The 18,325-nt window shown below is 40.8% G+C and overlaps 1 protein-coding gene across 5 annotated transcripts in view; it reads right to left on the bottom strand.

The window, feature by feature from the left end:
- Positions 1-641: 641 nt before the first annotated feature.
- Positions 642-18,325, bottom strand: part of FGGY (FGGY carbohydrate kinase domain containing) — a 532,436-nt gene continuing 514,752 nt past the window's right edge. For 4 of the 5 annotated variants that reach the window (XM_027852828.1, XM_027852830.1, XM_027852829.1 and 1 more), the window contains 2 exons: positions 8,818-8,879; positions 642-849 (listed from right to left, as the gene is read on the bottom strand). In XM_027852828.1, the coding sequence (XP_027708629.1) occupies positions 765-849; positions 8,818-8,879 (147 nt within the window). In that variant the 3' untranslated portion in view covers positions 642-764. The remainder of the gene's footprint in view (positions 850-8,817; positions 8,880-18,325) is intronic. The other variant, XM_027852831.1, reaches the window with a different exon arrangement.

The following is an 18,325-nucleotide window of genomic DNA, read 5'->3' as shown; positions in this document are numbered from 1 at the left end:
GCCCCTTCTTCTTGGGCTTTTTCTGACTCTTACTCATGTGTTAACAGAACTGAGACCTTGTTCTGGATTTAAAGACTCCGTGCCCGCCTGAGGGAGGGAAGGAAGAGAGAATGTGGATAGAGTGGATAGAGTACCGGCCCTGGAGTCAGGAGGACCTGAGTTCAAATCCGAACTCAGACACACAATATTTCCTAGCTGTGTGACTTTGGGCAGGTCACTTAACCCCAATTGCCTCGCTTTAAAAAAACAAACAAACAAACAACCCAGCCCTTTGTGTTCAGCTGCCTGATATATCTATAAGGATTGCTTTTCATTCCTGCTCACTCGGATGAAGTGCTTTGTATAAAATCATCACCCAAGACCACATCAGAGATTTGCAGAGGTAGGAGAAGCCTCAGTGACCATCTTTTTTTTTTTTTTTGGTGAGGCAGTTGGGGTTAAGTGACTTGCCCAGGGTCACATAGCTAATAAGTGTTTTGTGTCTGAGGCCAGACTTGAACTCAAGTCCTCCTGACTCCAGAGTTGGTGCTCTATCCACTGTGTCACCTAGCTGCCCCTCTCAGTGGCCATCTTGTGTAACCCATACCCAGTTAGTGGAGAAATGCCAAGGACTTTTAAATAGAAGACTCCACTTCCAGCTTTCCACGTCTCAGGCTTCTTTATTTAAGATGATACAGGAGTGTTCTTACCCCATCACAAGTTATACAAGTAGAGAGAGTGACCAGAGCCCAGAACTGAGCCTTTCTGGCCAAACCGAGCACAGCTCAGATGTCTTCATTCATGATGGCTGCGTATTCCTTCTGGTGTTCAACAAGCTTCAAGAATACTTTGTACTTTTTGTCATAAAATCTGTATTTTAAAAAAAAGGGAATTCAATAAATCAGATGAAGCCCAAATAAAACATTTCATACGCTGCTTATACTCAAGAAAACGTAAAATCTCTTTGATCCTTTAAAAAAAATAATGCATAGCATCCAGGTAGTCCTTTATGGTTTACAAAATGCTTTTCAAATGATATCTTCTTTGAGCCTCATAAGAAACCGGGGAAGTAGGTGCCATTATTATCCCCATTTTACAGATGAGCAAAGCTGAGGCAGACAGAGAAACATGCTCAGGGTTACCCATCTAGTAACTGAGGGCTAATTCAAACTCAGGTCTTCCCTACTCCACCGATGGCATTACTTTGGTGTCTTTTTATTGTTGCTGCTGTTCTAAGTGGGAGAGAATGGTAGTGTGGCCTAGGTTGAGCATAGTGCCTCTGTTAACACATAGTGGGTCCTCAACATTTAGATAGACAGACAAAACATTACACTCTATGTGCCAGCTACTGTGTTATTTGGTGACTGAATGAATAAATAGTCCCATATTGAAGGAACTGTCTTCTACCTAAACCATGATTTATATTTTTAATATTTTTTTGCCTTTATTTGAGGTTAATAGATTTAGAGTTGGAAGAAACCTTCAAGATCATCTAGTCCAACCCCATCCATTTTACAGATGAAGAAACTGAGGCCCAGGTATGGGAACTGACTTGTCCAAAGTCACCCAGGTTGTAAGTATCAGAGCCAGGATTTCACCCCAGGTTCTCTGACTTCCCTCTTGCCCATACTGTCTCCTTTTCTCGGTACCTCAGATACTTTTTTTTTTCACAAATTGACAGGTTAAAATGTTTCTCATCCTGAGCACCATGTTTTAGGAGGCACATTGACCAATGACAGTCAATCCAGAGGAAGGTGGTGAGGATAAATAGGAGACATAAGTAATACATGAGTTCAGTCGTGAGGTAGCCCCTCCATTGATACAGACTGCAACTTCTTAAGCCTTAGTAGATGGTATCTGAAATTTGTTATGGCCAAAAATTTCTTCACTCAATGTCTATGGGGTCATAAGTTTTTCTTAGGTAGGGCTGGGTTAAGACAAAGTCACCAGTCCTTTCCAGCTTGATAGAGACAGTCAGAGGTTGAGTTTGTCTTTGAGAATCCAGAGTCTTGTCCCAATGGGCAAACTCTGCAACAGGAGGTTAAGACCTTCTCCAAGAAGCATTTCTTGGTTCCCCCTAATTCTAGAGCCTTCTTTCTGTTGATTCCCCCATCCCCAATTCATCTGCGTATTCTTGTTTGTCCAGAGTTGTTTGCATGTTGTCTTTCCCATTAGACTGCGAGCCCCTTGATTAAAGGGACTGTCTTTTGCCTTTCTTTGTATTCTCAAGACTCAGCGCAGTGCCTGGCAAACAGTAAGTGTATAATAAAAGTCTTCCTGACTCCAAAGCTGGCTCTATATCCACTACACTAGGTCAGTCATTCAATAAGCATTTATGAAGCTCCTACTATGTGCCGGGCACTTTGATGAGCCCTGAGGATACAAAGAAAGACAGCAGATGGCCCCTGTCCTCAAGGGGCTCCATATGAAAACAGCTCTGTACAAACAAGATACCTACAGGGTAAATTGGAGGTCATCTCAGAGGGAAGGCTCTGAGATCAAGGAGGGCTGGGAAAGAAGGAAGGTGTCACTTTCACTGAGCCTTGAAAGAAGCCCAGGGATATAGGAGGTAGAGACAAGGAAGGAGGGAGATCCAGTCATGGGAGCCTCTCCCAATATTACATGCAATAGCCAACATTTCAAAATGCAAAAAACTCTACTGGTTTCTCATTTTATTTGTCTGCTGTCATGATCCCAAAGACAGTCTTGGGTAGAAAGCTGGCTGGCTTTAGAACCTCATCTGACACTTACTGACTGTGTGTTCCTACCTAAGTCACTGAACTTCCCAGTTCTCTAAGTAATTCTTTCTTTATTTTTTCTTTCTTTATTATTTATTTATTTATTTAGTAGGCAACTGGAGTTAAGTGATTTGCCCTGGGTCACACAGTTAGTGAGTATTGTGTGTCTGAGATCACATTTGAACTGAATCCAGGGCCAGTGCTCTATCCACTGCGCCATCTAGCTGCCCCAAGGTAATTCTTTAAGACTCTAAGCTCCAGATATTGTGCTGACCTGTATTAGTAGAGGGAATTTTCTCATCTGGAAGTTTCCTATACTAATGAAACCCTAGCTTCAGTTCCTATCCCAATACTGATAACACTTTAATGTACATTTTAAGATTGAAATATTTTTAAAAGATATTAATACTGTATAATTTGTATTCCTAGACTCAAAGACTTAAAACTCCTATAAATATAAAATCAAAGAAAAAATGAGAAAATGTGGCAATTATCTAATAAAAAGAAAAATCTTAACACAATATATTTTTTTCTGAAATAACATGAGAATATGAGTTTCACACATTAAATGAAATGATTAATTAGGTGTCCAGTCAGAGAGCCTCGCTGATGGGAATGGGACAGATTGAACAGCAAGCAGCATTGAATTCAGGTCAGATAATCGGAGAAATGGTGTCAAGTTCAGGCTTGATAATAACCAGGGAATTTGAAAGCCCCGGTGGTCAAGGACACATATCCAAAGTAGGGTATGTTATTGTCTATGAGCACAAAGCTGGTCAGACCCATATGGCAAAAAGATGCTCATGGCCAGAGAGGACAAGTGCAGACAGGGAATAAACAAGTGGTTTGAAACCTCTCAGATGGTGAGATGTCAAAGTGCTGGACTGGAGTGAGAAGAGATTGAGAGAAGACACTTCCATGAACAAAAGCCAACTGAGCTTTACTCCCCTTGGGGGCCTCTGGGAAGAAGACAAGCATGCTGACTGCATTAATCTGGCATCTGATATTCTGATCCTTGGTGGCACGTCACCCAGCTTTGATGAACTAACAGTTCACCTGAGGTATATCTGCCACCATCTTTTCAATGTTCTCAAAGTCCTTTCACATAGGATCATAAGCTGGAAGGGATCATAGAAGTCATTGAGTCCAGCTCCCTGATTTTACAGATGAGGAAACTGAGGCACAGAGAGGCTAAGTGACTTCATTAGGGTCACCCAGCTATTAAGTGTCGGAGATAGAATTTGAACCCTCCAGGATTCCAATTCCAATGTTCTATCCACTGTAGCTTGCTGCCATTAATTGTGTCTACCTTACCCTTACGATGCCCTTGAATGGGCACCACATATAGAAAACTGAGGCACAAAGGGGTAAACTGACCTTTACAGTCAGATGAGGAAGAGAACTTAGGCTTTCAGATGTTTGATTCTTCCACTAAAGTCTCTCCCATTTGAATGGAAGCTTCTTTCAAGGAAGGTGTCTTTCATCCTCTGTCCTTGTGTTAACAGAGCCCAGCACCATTAACTGGTCTGCGGTGGAGCTTAAGAAACACTTGTTGATTGCTCATAGGATTTCACCAAGACTCTGGGAAGGCACTGAGGACTTGTCCTCTGGACAGCTGGGGATTGGCATCTGCACTGATGACATCTTTTTGAGTACTAAAGAAAATGTCTGACCCACAGGCTACCCACTACTGAGAAGATAGGTGTCTACTGATATTTTTAAACTGAAAATAAAACCCACCCATTCTAAGCTTTCTTCCAAACTCAATATTTCCTACGTGTGTGTGTCAGAGCAGAGGCTCTTGAGGCCGAGGACTGGGGTCCAAATTCTATCTCTGATGCTTATTGCTTGGGTCACGTTGGGCAATTCACTCCTTTCCCTGAGTTTCAGCCGTAACCTGAGGGCTTTGGAGTCTGTGGCCACTCAAGTCCCCACTAGCTCCCAATCAATCATCTCTGACCTGATTTCTGTCCCCTCGGAAGAGGATGATACTCTCCATAGAGACCTTTTCATCACTCAAAAGAGATCATTTTCCTTTCCTTGCAAGACATGCAACATGCCTGAAGATGGCGCCCCAACACTTCTTGTGCAATTTCATGGCCTGTTTAATCATATTTACGGAATTATGTGAAAAGTAGAGATGAAGGAAGCATTAGATAGCATAGAATCAAAGATCTGTATCTCTAGCACCAAGCGCAGTACCCGGCACATGGTAGATGCTGAGTAAATGCTTGGTGATTGATTGACTGAATATTCAATGGTCTGGTATCCACTTAAGCTAACAGTTTTCTCTAGATATCCAAGACATTAAATAAATAAAAGCTCAAGGTCATAGAATCATAGGACTTCAGAAGCCATTTCATCCAAGTCCCTTATTTTATAGAGGAGGAAACTGTGGCCAAGGGAGGTGATGGGACTGGCCCGAGGTCACAAGGTCAGGGATGACATTATTAGGGCCCTCCACATCAGAGCCAGGGCTTTTTGGATTGCCTTTTGCTTAGCATTCCTGGTTTCTTTGAGAAGCCACCAAAAGAAGAGGAGAAGCTCTCAGCTGGGGATGGGTGAGACCATATACACCTTTGGGCTAGAATGAATCAATTAACAAGCTTTTATTAATCAACTGCTTTGCTCTTGGGACCATGCTAGGCTTTGGGGAAACAAAGGCACCAGTGAGGTAAGCCCTGCCCTCAAGGAGCTTATTTTCTGTTGGTGGAGATAACATGTATGTGTGTATATGTGAACATATACATAGATAGATATTGATGTATCATATATCTCTACATGGAGAGAGCGTAGTAATGTTCTCTCTCTCTGTCTTTGTCTCTCCCTCTCCATACTTACATACATATATATATATATATATATACACAATATATTCCTACATATGTATATATGTGTGCATGTATACACATATTATCTAATATATTATACATATTATGTATGCATATTTAATGTATGTACATATAGTTATTTATACTAAATATAAAGTAATTTTTTGAAAGAAGGAAGAAATAGCTGGGGAGTGGGATCTGGAAAATCTTCATGCAGAAGGTGTGTCTTTGAACTGTATCTTGAAAGAAAGTAGGGCTACCAACAGGTTGAGATGAGGAGGGAGAACATTCTATGCCTCAGGGATGACCAATGCAAAGACCCAGGACAGGAGATGGAATGTCGTGTGTGTAGGCCAGGATGGCTGGACTGTGGGGTGTGTGGAGGCGAGTCATGTGTAACAGCCCGAGAAAGTTTGGGTTGGAATCCTACCCCTGCTCAGAACAAATCCTTTCCCTTCCCTGAGTTCTATGTCCCCATCTGCAAATGGATGGTGACAATCCTTTCCCTGATTGTCTCCTGTTTTTATCTATCCTTTGTATTCGAAGGAGACCAATGACATCACAAGGGTGATATCTTGACTCACGTGTGAATTGGATTGAAGTGAGGTAGAGTTGTGCAAAGCCATCAGCCTCCAGAGTCATCAGAGTCCAGTGGTAGGACAAGAGTCAAGATGACTGGTGATGGCCCGCGATGCAATGGATGACCTTGGCATCTTTGATGTCTCACCAAGCTCTGAGCGTTCCACAATGCCTGCTTCAGCTGCCTTCATGGCCTTTGGAGCAAATTGTTCTCATCTGTCCATTCTACCAGAGGAAGTCTTCAAATCCTGGGGTAGACATCCCCCCAACTCACCAACAGGTTTGAAACCTGCCAGTTATCCTCAATCTGGTTTAGCCTGCCTGTGCACATAATGAACTGGGTGGGGGTCTGCAGCCCCCAGGGGCTATTCTCTCAGACTCTAGGCTGACTGCCTCCCAGGGTTGCTTTGAAGCAAGTGTTCTGCACACCTGAAAGCATTTTCTAAATATGAATTAGAGTTCAGCAGGGGATATAGGAATAGCCAGCATTTCTCTAATGTTTTAAGGTTTTCAAAGCGCTTTATAAATACGATCTCATTTGATCCTCACAACAAACCTGGGAAGCAGATACAGTTATTTCCCCCCACTTTTATTGAAGGGGAAACTGAGGCAGACAGCAAATAAATGACTTGCCCAGGGTCACACAGCTAGTAAATATCTAAGTCTGAATTCAAACTCAAGTCTAGGTGACCCCAGGTCTGACATCTATCTACCACACCACCTAGCTACACGTATGTGTACACACATAAATATACACATATGTGTGTGTATATATGTATAGTATATATTAAGTATATTATATAGTATGTGTATATAATATCTACATTGATAGCAATAAATATGATATCTACTAGTGTCTAATATTCTCTTTTATATACATATATGGAGACACACACACACCTAAAGGGGGTTCCCCCTCCCTATGGGGCATTAAGGTTTATAAAGCGTTTTCCTCACCTTTCCTGGTAGATGGTTATTGCAGTTGTAACTTATCCCCATTTTACAGATGAAGAAAAAGAGACCCTGAGAGGTAGAAAGACATTCCTATAAAAGCTCCTGTTGGCAAGAATCAGAGCTGGGATTTGAATCTAGGCTTCCTTTTCTAAATCTAGTACGTTGCCAGCTTTGCAATCACTGCTCTTGAGGGAGAACATAGTACAGGGCAATGCTTCCTGATGGAGCTAGCCCAAGTGCCATTCCTGGGGAAGTAGTGAGTTCCCCATGATCAGATGTGTTCAAGTATCAATGACCTTCCCTCTGCATTTCTATTAAGGGAAGTCACGCTTCATATAGGATAGCGTTTGCAGACTTTAACTATTCCTTTTGGCTCCAGGATTTGGGGGATTCTTGATTGATTCTCGGATACCACTCCAAAATTGAATGTTTTTTCTTTCTGTGCCAAGCTTACTTTGAACATGTGTTTAATCCCAAATCTAAAACACTTTCCTAAAACCACAGCCCTAACGCATTCTTGGGCTTACAGCTTCAAAGTAAAGTTAATCAGCCAGTTCATAGGAAAGTTCTGGTTACCAACCGGATAAAAACAGAGATGAGTGTTCACTCTTTCCTTTGGTCTCTCATTGGCGAATTCTCACCAATCGGATCCCAGAAATCTATAGATAATGCTAATCATGAATCATTTATTTAGAGAGAAAAGGGACCTTAGAGGTCATCTAGGGGCAGCTAGGTGGAGCCATAGTGCATAAAGTGCAGGGCCTGGAGTCAGGAAGACTCATTTTCTTGAGTTCAAATCTGGCTTCAGACCCTCACTAGCTGGGTGACCCTGGTCAAGTCACTTCACCCTGTTTGCCTCAGTTTCCTCATCTGTAAAATGAACTAGAGAAAGAAATGGAAAACCAATCTAGTATCTTTGCCGAGAAAAACCCAAATGGTGTCACAGATTGAATGATATAACATGTAAAATGCCTTGAAGCCTTAAAGGGCTATGTAAATACAAACTATTTTTATTATTATTAACATTATTAAAGTAACAAAACAAGAGTGCTTGACTTGGAGTCAGGAAGACCCAGGTTCAAATTCCACCTCAGAACTTCCCACTTTTGGAACTATGGGCAAATTGATAAATAAATCTTGGGCCTCAATTTCCTTATTTTTCAAAAGAAGGTTAGACTAAAACATCTCTAATGGCCCTTTCGGCTCTAAATCTATGATCATCTGACCCTATAAATGCAAATTCAGGGTTCTTTCCATGAAACTGAGCATTTGGAACAATTTCTCCCATGTCCTGAATGTTCTCTATGTCTCTCTACTTGTCTTAGCCTATCAGTTCATGTTCCAGAGCAGGGATGGGAAACCTTTTGCCTCAAGGCCATATGTAGCCAAAGGGCTGCACTTAAGGAACCCAGGTCCCCCCAACTCCTGTTCCAGAGCCTTTATAAATCCTCCTGCTGATTCCCACAGCTGGAATTGCCTTCTTAAAATTTTTCTGATTTATTGCCTTTTCTCTTTTGTTCCAATACGCTCTTATCTTTGCGCTAAAAGTATGTGTCCATGTTTTATTCCTCCCCCTCTGGTAGACTATGAGCTCCCCAAGGGCAGGACCTGCCATGCCTAGCACAGTGCCATGTGCAAAACAGGCATTGAATCACTCTCTTGTGAATAGTCAGTATGACCACTCTGGAAAGGATAGAGATTCCCAAGCCCAAGACACATGGAAAGACAGTTGTTACCTCTTCTCCTCAGGGTTGGGGAATACAACTTTCCCAACTTTTCCCATCCTTGCCATTGCCTCCTGTTAAATAATAAACACAGAACAAAGTGGGCTTTTGTTCCAAACGATCATAATCAGAGGAAGATATTTTGCAAGTAAGAACATTCTGACTTGGATGAGTTTGGGTTTAAAAAATTTTTTTAAAGTCAGTTGGTTCATTATGTTTCTGACCTCTTTATTTTTTAATTTCATAATTTTTAAAAAAAGTTGTTTTTGTTTTTACATTTCATTCATGTCTGGAAGAAACAAAACAAAACAGAACAGAAACCCTCTTCTCTCTTCCCTCCCCTGTAACAAAGGTTAGACAAGAAAAATAAAGTTCAGCAAAACCAGCTGACATATGAGCCATGTCTGAAACCACATGCAATATTCCCCACCCCAGCACTGACTATTCCCATGTTCTGTCATCTTTGTGAATTCAGTGTGTGTGAGCTAATTACAGGGTCTGATATAGTAGGTCCTTCATGAATGTTTGCCTGATTGATTGTGAGATGAAACTTTAAAAGAGTTTTAATTTCTATTTTGCTTATTATTAGTGATTTGGAGCAATTTTTCATATGGTTGCTAATAGTTTGTAATTCTTAATTCGAGATCTTTTTGTTCACGTCCTAGACCAGCGGTTCTCAATGTATGGTCCAATGATCCCTCGGGGTCACCAAGATCCTTTCAGGAGTTTCATGAAGTCAAAACTATTTTCATAATAGGAAAACACTTTAATTTCTAAAATGCTAATTTGTATGGATATATGTACATATGTATATATGCATTTGTATATAAGATTGTAAAGGGATCCTAAGACCAAAAAGTTTAAGAACTGCTGTTCTAGGTCGTTTATCTATTGGGGAATGACTTGTGGCCTTGGATATTTGGTTCAATTTCCTATAGAGAATATATATGAAACCAGAGTAGAAATATTGGATGTGAAGATTTCTCACCCACCCTTTCTCTTCTTGTCCTGGCTGCATTGGTTTTATTTTTGTAAAAGCTTTTTAATTTTGCATGTTTTTTTTCTTTTTTCTTTTGTAGTTGCCTCTTGTTTGATTAGAAATTATCTCCCTATTATTATTATTATATTTATATATTTTATTTATGTTTATATTTATTTTTATAAATAAATATATTATTTATATATTTTAATATAATATATAATAATAATTATTATTATATCCCAGTTGGGAACAATATCTCCATGCATTTTTCTCAAATTTTAAAAATAATATGACCTTTTATATTTAAGTACTCACTTAGAATGTATTAATTATGCTGACTAAATCACAAATAAGATGCTCTTCCAAACCTTTTTTTTTTTTTGGCCAAATTGCTTTCCAGATTGCTGAGAAGATTTTGTCAAATTAAAGCGTTCCTGCACAAGTACTTCATGTACTACGCTTTATTGAACATTGGGGTACTGAGTGTGGTTGTTTCCAATTTTTGATTATCTAGTCTGTTACATTGATCTATTTTTCTATTTTTAAAGTATACCAAATAGATTTTGTGATTATTATTTTATAATATAATTTGAGTTCTGGAAATCCCCACACTGTTCCTACTCCCCCACTCCCCTCCATTATTTCTAGATTCTAGACCATTTTCCCCCTTTCCAAATACACTTTGTTATAATTTTGTCTAATTTTGTAAAGTCCTCCCTGGCAGTTCAATTTGTGTAGCACTAAACATGCAAATTAATTTAGGTAGTATTGTCATTTTTCATTTTTATTATATTAGTAGTCATGTGACCCAACCATGAGCAATAAATATCCCTATCTACCTTTAATATGTAAAGGGCATTTTACAATTGTATTTATATGTCTTCAGTGTGTTCTAGTAGCTTGACTTCCAGGTATTTATTTTATTGTTATTATATATTATATTTCTCTATCATTTTCTCTTGATTTTCTATTATTGTAAATAGAAGAAACAAATTTTATGTTGATATTTTAAGTTTGTCCCGAACATTTCTATTATAAGCAACTAGGTAAACTGTTGAATCAACAGAATTCACCTTTTGTTGGCCAAAGATCTTTGGTCACAAGTAACTTCCATATAACGTGTATGCATGTTTACATATATGTATAATATATTTTTTTTATTGTTTTTCAGTTGTGTCTGACTCCCTGTGACCCCTTTTGGGATTTTCTTAGCAGAGATGATAAAGTGGTTTGCCATTTCCTTTTCCATCTCATTTTACAGATAAAGAAACTGAGGCAAACAGGGTTAAGTGTCTTGGCCAGAGTCACACAGCTAGGAGGGTGTCGGAGGCCACATTTGAACTCAGGAAGATGAGTCTTCCTGACTCCAGGCCTGGCACTCTATCCACTGTGCCACCTAATCACTCTGTGTATAATACACACACACATACACACACACACAAACACACACACACACACACACACACGAAGTAAAATCAAAGGCAGTTAGATCAGATCAGAAGGTATTATAAAATACAAGAAAGCCACACAAGGAGAGACATGGAGAGTACACGGTTCCGGACGTGATTTTGTAGCATCTTACAACATCGTTCACTGCAGTGGCAAGAAATACTGGAAAGAAAAACATGTTATGAAGGGTTTGGGGATCAGTCTACAAAATTCACAAAGAGCCCCAGAGACACTTATTTAAATTATCTCCTTATAATAGTAAACTTTATAGAATTGTTTAATCAGAAGATCCCTTGATTCTTTGGAATTCGACACTATTTGGAAATGAAATGCTGACAATTTTTGCATATTTATTTTGAATCCTACTATTTTACTGAACAGGGCAGCTAGGTGGTTCAGTGGATAGAGTGCTGGACCTGGAGTCAGGAAGACCTGAGTTCAAATCTGACCTCAGACCCTTGCTAGCTGTGTGACTCTGGGCAAGTCACTTAACCCTATTTGCCTCAGTCTCCTCATCCGTAAAGTGAGCTGGAGAAGGAAATGGCAAATAATTCTATTACCTTGGTCAAGAAAACCCCAAATGGGGTCACGGGGATTCTGACCCATGAATAAAAGGAGAGAATAGCAAACAACTACCTGCCAGGCATTGTGTTAAATTACAAAGTGAAAACAGGGCCTGTCCTCAAGGCATTTTACTGGAACAGAGCAGGTAAATGCCCTGCTCCAAGTGATCTAAATAACTCCCCAGAAGCTTCGTCTTTTTTCCCTCTCCCAGAAGCCAGGGCTCCCTAAATGTCCTCAGCATGGGCACAGATAGGGTGGAATCGAGACGGACTGGATTCGAATCCTGCCTCAGACACTTATTAGCCAAGTGACCCTATATAAGTCACCGGATGTTTCCAAGTCTAGTTTCATCCTGCGTAAGACGAGATTAATAGGAGCACCTACCCCACCCACGTTTTTGAGGCTCAAGAAAACAATTCTCAAGTGTTAGAAATGCCGAGGAAGTTAACAGTGGTGATAACTCTGAGGTGAACCTTTGCAGAGTACGTGGTTTCTTTACCTGGGGTCCCTAAAGTTATTTTTATTTTTATTATTTTTTTAGTGAGGCAATCGAGGTTAAATGACTTGCCCAGGGTCACACAAATATTAAGTGTCAAGTGTCTGAGGCTGGATTTGAACTCAGGTCCTCCTGACTCCAGGGCCAGTGCTGTATCCACTATTCCATCTACCTGACCCTCATAAAATTATTTTTAAAAGTATATTTTAATAACTATATTTTAATATATTTAGTTTCCTTTGAAATCCATTGTTCTTAGAAGGTGTCCATAGGCTTCACTGGACTGCCAAAGGGGCCAGTTCAGTGAATTGAGAACCAGCTGAAAAGACCTGGGTTCAAGTCCAGCCTGCAGTACATCTTGACTGTGTGACCCTGAGCAAGTTAATGAACTTCTCATCTTTTCTGTACAGGTTTCCTTTCCTATTAGCTGTACTCTTAGGAGACCACTCCACCATCATCACTCTCTCACCCAGAGGACAAGCAGGAAACTCCTTCATGCAGATTGTTTCAACCTTAGCACCCTCAGTAGTAGCCTGGGCCCCTTTGAATGGAGGGCTGGAGGGATGGAGGACTGGAGAGTGGAACAAAACTCGCCACCCCTTTTTTTTTCATTTTGTGTGTTGGCTTCACCCATTAGATTGTAAGTTCCTTGAAGGCAAGGAACTTTTCTCATTTGTATTTATCAAATGTACAAGAGAATATAATAGAATTACAAAGGAAACCCATTATATTGACATACAGATGTAATTTTTTCCACCCAAATTCCTCAAGGCCCTGGAATCTCTCTGTGGAACTCCATGATAAACCTCTGAGCCAAGATTCAGAGTCACAGAGAACATCATGGCCAGTATAACTGGTAGAAGGCATTTCCTCTTCCGGGAGTTCCCCATGCCAGTGAAATCCCAGGTCCAGTCCAAACGGTTATTAATTAGAAATTTAATATGTAGATATTGGCGACATTCTCAGTGTTGTCATCAAAAAGGGCTAAATTGATTTCTTTTCCCCCTAATTTGTCCAAGTAATTTGCTTCTAACAGCCACTCTACTAACCCTCTGGCTGCGGCCAAGCTGGAAATTACCACCACTTAAGTGAATTGATGACAGAAACGCTGACAAAAGGCTAAATATAGGGCTGCTCTAAGATCTCGGTCCTCAGAAAGGCCTTCTTTGAAGCTGGCCTCCAAACTCTTGCTTCTGTCCACAGGAGCCGGGCTGCCCCAATGGGAAGCACGCTACGCCTTTTGTTGGGGTGTCTAGACAGCACAATGGACACACTGATGGACTTCTTTCTTTCTTGCCCACACAATGAGAGCTTTAAAACAACAACAGCGACAAAAACCAAAGGATTTTGTAAAATAGCATTTTAATCATTTCTTTTCTCTCTCTCCACAAAGGCAATGCTATAATTATACCCTGAAAGTTCCCATTTGATCGGAACTTCTCAAAGGCTAGCGAGGGGCTTTGGGGGGAAGAACATAGAGGCTCTGTGGCCACACCAATAAAGACCACATTCATGGCTCTGGACTCTTTGTCCCAGTCTCAAGGCTGAGGGAGCTCTGAGTTGGTAAACACCCTGCTTCCCTATCAGAGCCTCTTGGGGAAAAGAAAAAGTCCTTCTGTGAGGGGAGGGCAGATGCCAGATTCTCATCTTTACAAAACGGTCAAGCCCACATTCTAAGAGTAGCCCACCCCCCACTCTCCAAGGGTTGTGTAGAGAGCTGGGTGGGTGGGGGTAGGGTGGCATGCTGGCCAATGAACCACCATTTTAAATTGTCCTACAGAAGTGGTTTCCGTGCAAGGAAAGTCTCAAGTCTGACTGGCATGTAAGAAACAGTGTGACATATTTTGGTGGAAGGTTTTTCATTTGGCATCTAGATAGTGGGCTCTCTTGTTACCTCTCTAGTAGAAAGACACATGTCACCCTACCACTGCTTGAAGATGCCTAGTAACTGGGAGCCTGGATACACTGAAGCAGCCCCTTATACTCTGATAGCTCTGATTGGTAGAAAGAATTTTCTTAGATGGAGATATTTGTGTTGCATCCAGGAATCTAGGAGGATAACATATGCAAAACACTTTTTGACCCTTAAATATGCCTAAATTTACCTCTCTGCTACTTCTACCCATTTTTTTTTCTAGTTCTGTCCTCTGAGACCAAGCAGGACAAGTCAATAGTCAACTAGCAAGCATTTATTAAGTGCTAAATGCTAAGTTGAATCTTTCTTCTTCACATTCAAATACATGAATAAACCTTCTCTTCTCTGGGCTAAACGTCTCTTGTTTCTTCATCCAGGTTTCATATGGCAAGTACTCAGAAACCTTCACCATTATGACTGTCCTTTCCTGGATACTCTCGGTATTATCAATACCCTTTCTAAAATATGGCACCTTCAACTCATCACAAATGTAGACTGAGCAGGGACAGAATATAAGGAGATGAATCCTTTCTTATGTATTTAATACAATCCCCTCATTTGAGAAATGAATGAATGAATCATTTATTGCACAAACATTTATTAAGCACCTACTATGCGTTGGGCATCACGTATTAAAATGATGACAGGTTTGAGCTTGTGTTCCACTTGGGAAGACAACAAGTACATACACTGTACAAGGAATATGCAGAATATGGTCAAAATTGAATACATTGAATGAATACAGGATAGTTTTGGGAAGGAGGCCACTAGCACTAGGAAATCAGGAGAGGCTCATGCAGAAGGTGACCCAAGTTAAGTCTTGAAAGAAACCAGGGATTGAATTGAGGTAGGAGTGCTTTATAAGGTATGAGGGACAGCCAGTGCAAAGGCTTGGAGGTGGGGGATAGAATATTGTGTATGAAGAACAATAAATAGGCACAATAAATATGCGATAATATTTGTAAAGTGCTTTGCAATCTTAAAAGGGCTATACAAATATTAGCTTTTAAAGAGGCCAGTATGGCTGGACCATTGAATCTATGAAGGGGAGTGATTATGTAAGAAGGATGGGAAAAGATAAGGGAGCAGATGGTGAAGAGCTTTGAATGTCAGACAAGAGTCTATATTTGGTCCTAGAGGTAGTCAGGAATCATTGCTACTTATTGATTGAAAAAAGGTTGGGACATGGACAGACCTGCACTTTAAGAATTTCTCTTTGAGGACGGTGTGGAAGTTGAATTGGAGAGAGAGGAAACTAGAGGTGTGCAGACCAATCCTTAACCCCAGTTTAATAATAAAAATAATATCTGGCATTTACATAATACTTTAAAGCTTATAATTAATATCTAAAATTGTCATTTCATTTTAAGACTTGTAAGGTACTTTGCAAATGTTATCGTTTTTTCCTCACAACCACCCTGGGAGGTAAGCACTATTATTATCCCCATTTTACAGATGAGGAATCCGAGGCAGACAAAGGTTGAGTGACTTGCTCAAAGTCATCCAGCAAGTAAGTGTCTGAGGCTTAATTTGAGCTTAGGACTTCTGGATCGAAAATCCAACATGCTAACCACTGTACTGTCTAGCTGTATTCAACATAAATGTATGTAAAATGTTTTAAATATATTATTTCATTTGATCTTCACAACCCTGTGAAGTAGGTGCTATTATTATCCTCATTTTGCAGATCATAAAATTGAGGCTCAATGAGGTTCAGTTACATGTGCAGCTAATAAGTATCTGAGGTGAGATTCAAATCCAGGTCCTAGAGATGCCAACTCTCACAGGCCACTCATTGCACCACACTGCCTCTGACAGGAAGAGCAAGTGACCAGAAACCCAATGAAGACTGCAGAAGGACTATGTATGTTCAGAGACCTTTGGAAAGAGAATGTTCATTTTTGTGTATTTACTCAAGAGCATCCATATTCTTAAAATAATAGCAACAAGAACAAAACCAAAAATCCGCAGGAAAAAAAAAGATGTCACCAACCCCACCAGCTGTGTTTATGGATATCAGCACACTCAGAGTTCAGAGAGAAGTAGAAATTCAATCTGGTTCTTCTTCACTACTTTAACAGAGACAATAGGGATCTATGGGGAAAGGAGCCCTATACAAAAAGAGTCCAAAAATTCTGACTCTGCCACTAATTTGCTGTGTGACCTTGGGAAAACTGTATGCCTTCTCTGGCCCTCAGTTTGTAAAATGAGGTCTTTCTGGGTGATCTCTTACGGCCTTCCCGGATCTAAAAGATTCCATGATTACGTGAGCCTTTGATGCTAACATCTTTGGTATTGACAAGGACATTCCGAATCATAGAAAGAGTGGAGAACTGGGCACTTGGTCCACCTATCCAGCCCTCCTTCCAGGACTCTCCAGGACCCTCACGAATTTAGGGTGGCAGGGGCCACTTACCATGATGGCAATGCCTGGCTAGGGATTATATTTTTGAGAAAGACTGATTGCCAGAAGTTTGGCCACGAGGTGACTAATTCTTCAGCCATGAAAAGTGATGAAACGTGGAGGAATCAGGACCTCCAGAGGCAGAGGGAGTGTCCATGCTGGTGAATCATGAATCTTTCAAAGTATCATCATGTAGCACTGAGATACCTAAAGGCAGCTCAGTGATACAGCTGGCAGTGTGTGTGTTGGGCCCGGACTTAGAAAGACCCTAGATCAAATCTTGCCTCCAGCACTTAGAGATGGCTTGACCCTGGGCTTCAATTCTCTCATCTATAAGTTGCTAACATTTGCATAGCCCTTTATATTTATATCTCCTTTCATTCCTCAAGACAACCCTTCGAAGTAAGTGCTATTATTATCACAAGAGTGGAAACTGAGGCCCAGAGTAGTTAAGTAACTCACCTTCGGTCGTATGACTGAGGCAGTATAGGAACCTGTTTTCAAGACTCCAATCCTACAGTTCTTTTTCCTATTTTCCTTAACTAACTGATTAAAAAAAAAAGTTTCTTACGCATATGAATCTTTCCCCTGAAACTGTCATTGACTCATTCATTCACCCTATCACCTCCCCCTGCTTTCTTTTCCCAGTCTCCTCTGGATTCATGACCCATCATTCTCTTTTCCAAGGGTGAGGGCAGCCGTCTCTTTGTGTCTCCAAAGTTGCCTTTGCTGTGTTTCCCCTGATGGCTTCTTCTTTCGCCAGGAGGCCGCCATGGTTGGGGACTCAGCGACCCCCAGCAGCCACTCCCGAGGGGGTTTGTGGGAAAGGGAGGAAGCCCTCCAGGCAGCTGAATTCTTGCATCTTTGTATTATCATGTACAGCTTTCTTCACCTTTACTTCCAGATCTCTCGTACCATCTGGTGATTGGTTTGCCCCATCTGTGTTTACTTTATGACCTTAGGCGAAGGCAGAATTTACTTATGGGGAGCTGGAGAGGGCTTTGTTGATTTCTTCCATATGTTCTTAGCTGTAGATATGATTTTTTTTTCTTTTCCCTTCAGAGCTCACAAGCAAAGGAGGCATAATCCCTGCACTGTGTCTCATTGACATGGCTCTTTGTGTGCTAAGGTAGGAGCTTCTAAGAGACTGGGGTTTTTTTAGGCAGTTTTGATTCAGCAAGTTTTTTCAGATGAGTAAAAAGTTGTCTGTGTTTAAGGATCCTTGTTTTGGAGGGAAGGCGTTTTAGTGGTTGAGATTACCATGAGAAGAGGCCTGGGACTGGGAATCTGCACAGTTCGCTCTGCCTCAAAACTACCAGTAGGCTCAAATACTTATAAAGTCTTACTTAGCACAGTGCCCGGCACAAGGTAGGCATTTAATAAATGTATTTCCCTTCTCTTCTCTTCCTCGTTGTTTAGCTGCACGACTCTGGACAAGTTCCTGTTTCTGGCCTTGGTTTCCTATACTGTAACATGAGTGAATCAAACTAAATGACTTCTTCTTAGAAGAAGCCCGCCAGCCCTGAGTCCTACAGTTTATATGATCTTGTCAATGACTGTCAGCTTCTCACTTGCCCAAATTCTTTCCGAAAAGGTGTTTAGTGTTGGTTCTCCCCGCTCCCAACTGGTTTTCCCTTGTGCTCTCAGGTCTTTGCCAAAGTGAGAAGGTGAAATCCCAGTTGTAGCTTTGCATTTCTTTATCTATTCAGA

Source organism: Vombatus ursinus, unplaced genomic scaffold, assembly GCF_900497805.2.
Source record: "Vombatus ursinus unplaced genomic scaffold, bare-nosed wombat genome assembly UNPS02009824.1, whole genome shotgun sequence".
Classification (NCBI taxonomy): Eukaryota; Metazoa; Chordata; class Mammalia; order Diprotodontia; family Vombatidae; genus Vombatus; species Vombatus ursinus.
Note: the sequence above shows the minus strand (reverse complement) of the source record. Positions and strands in the feature narration are given on the sequence as shown.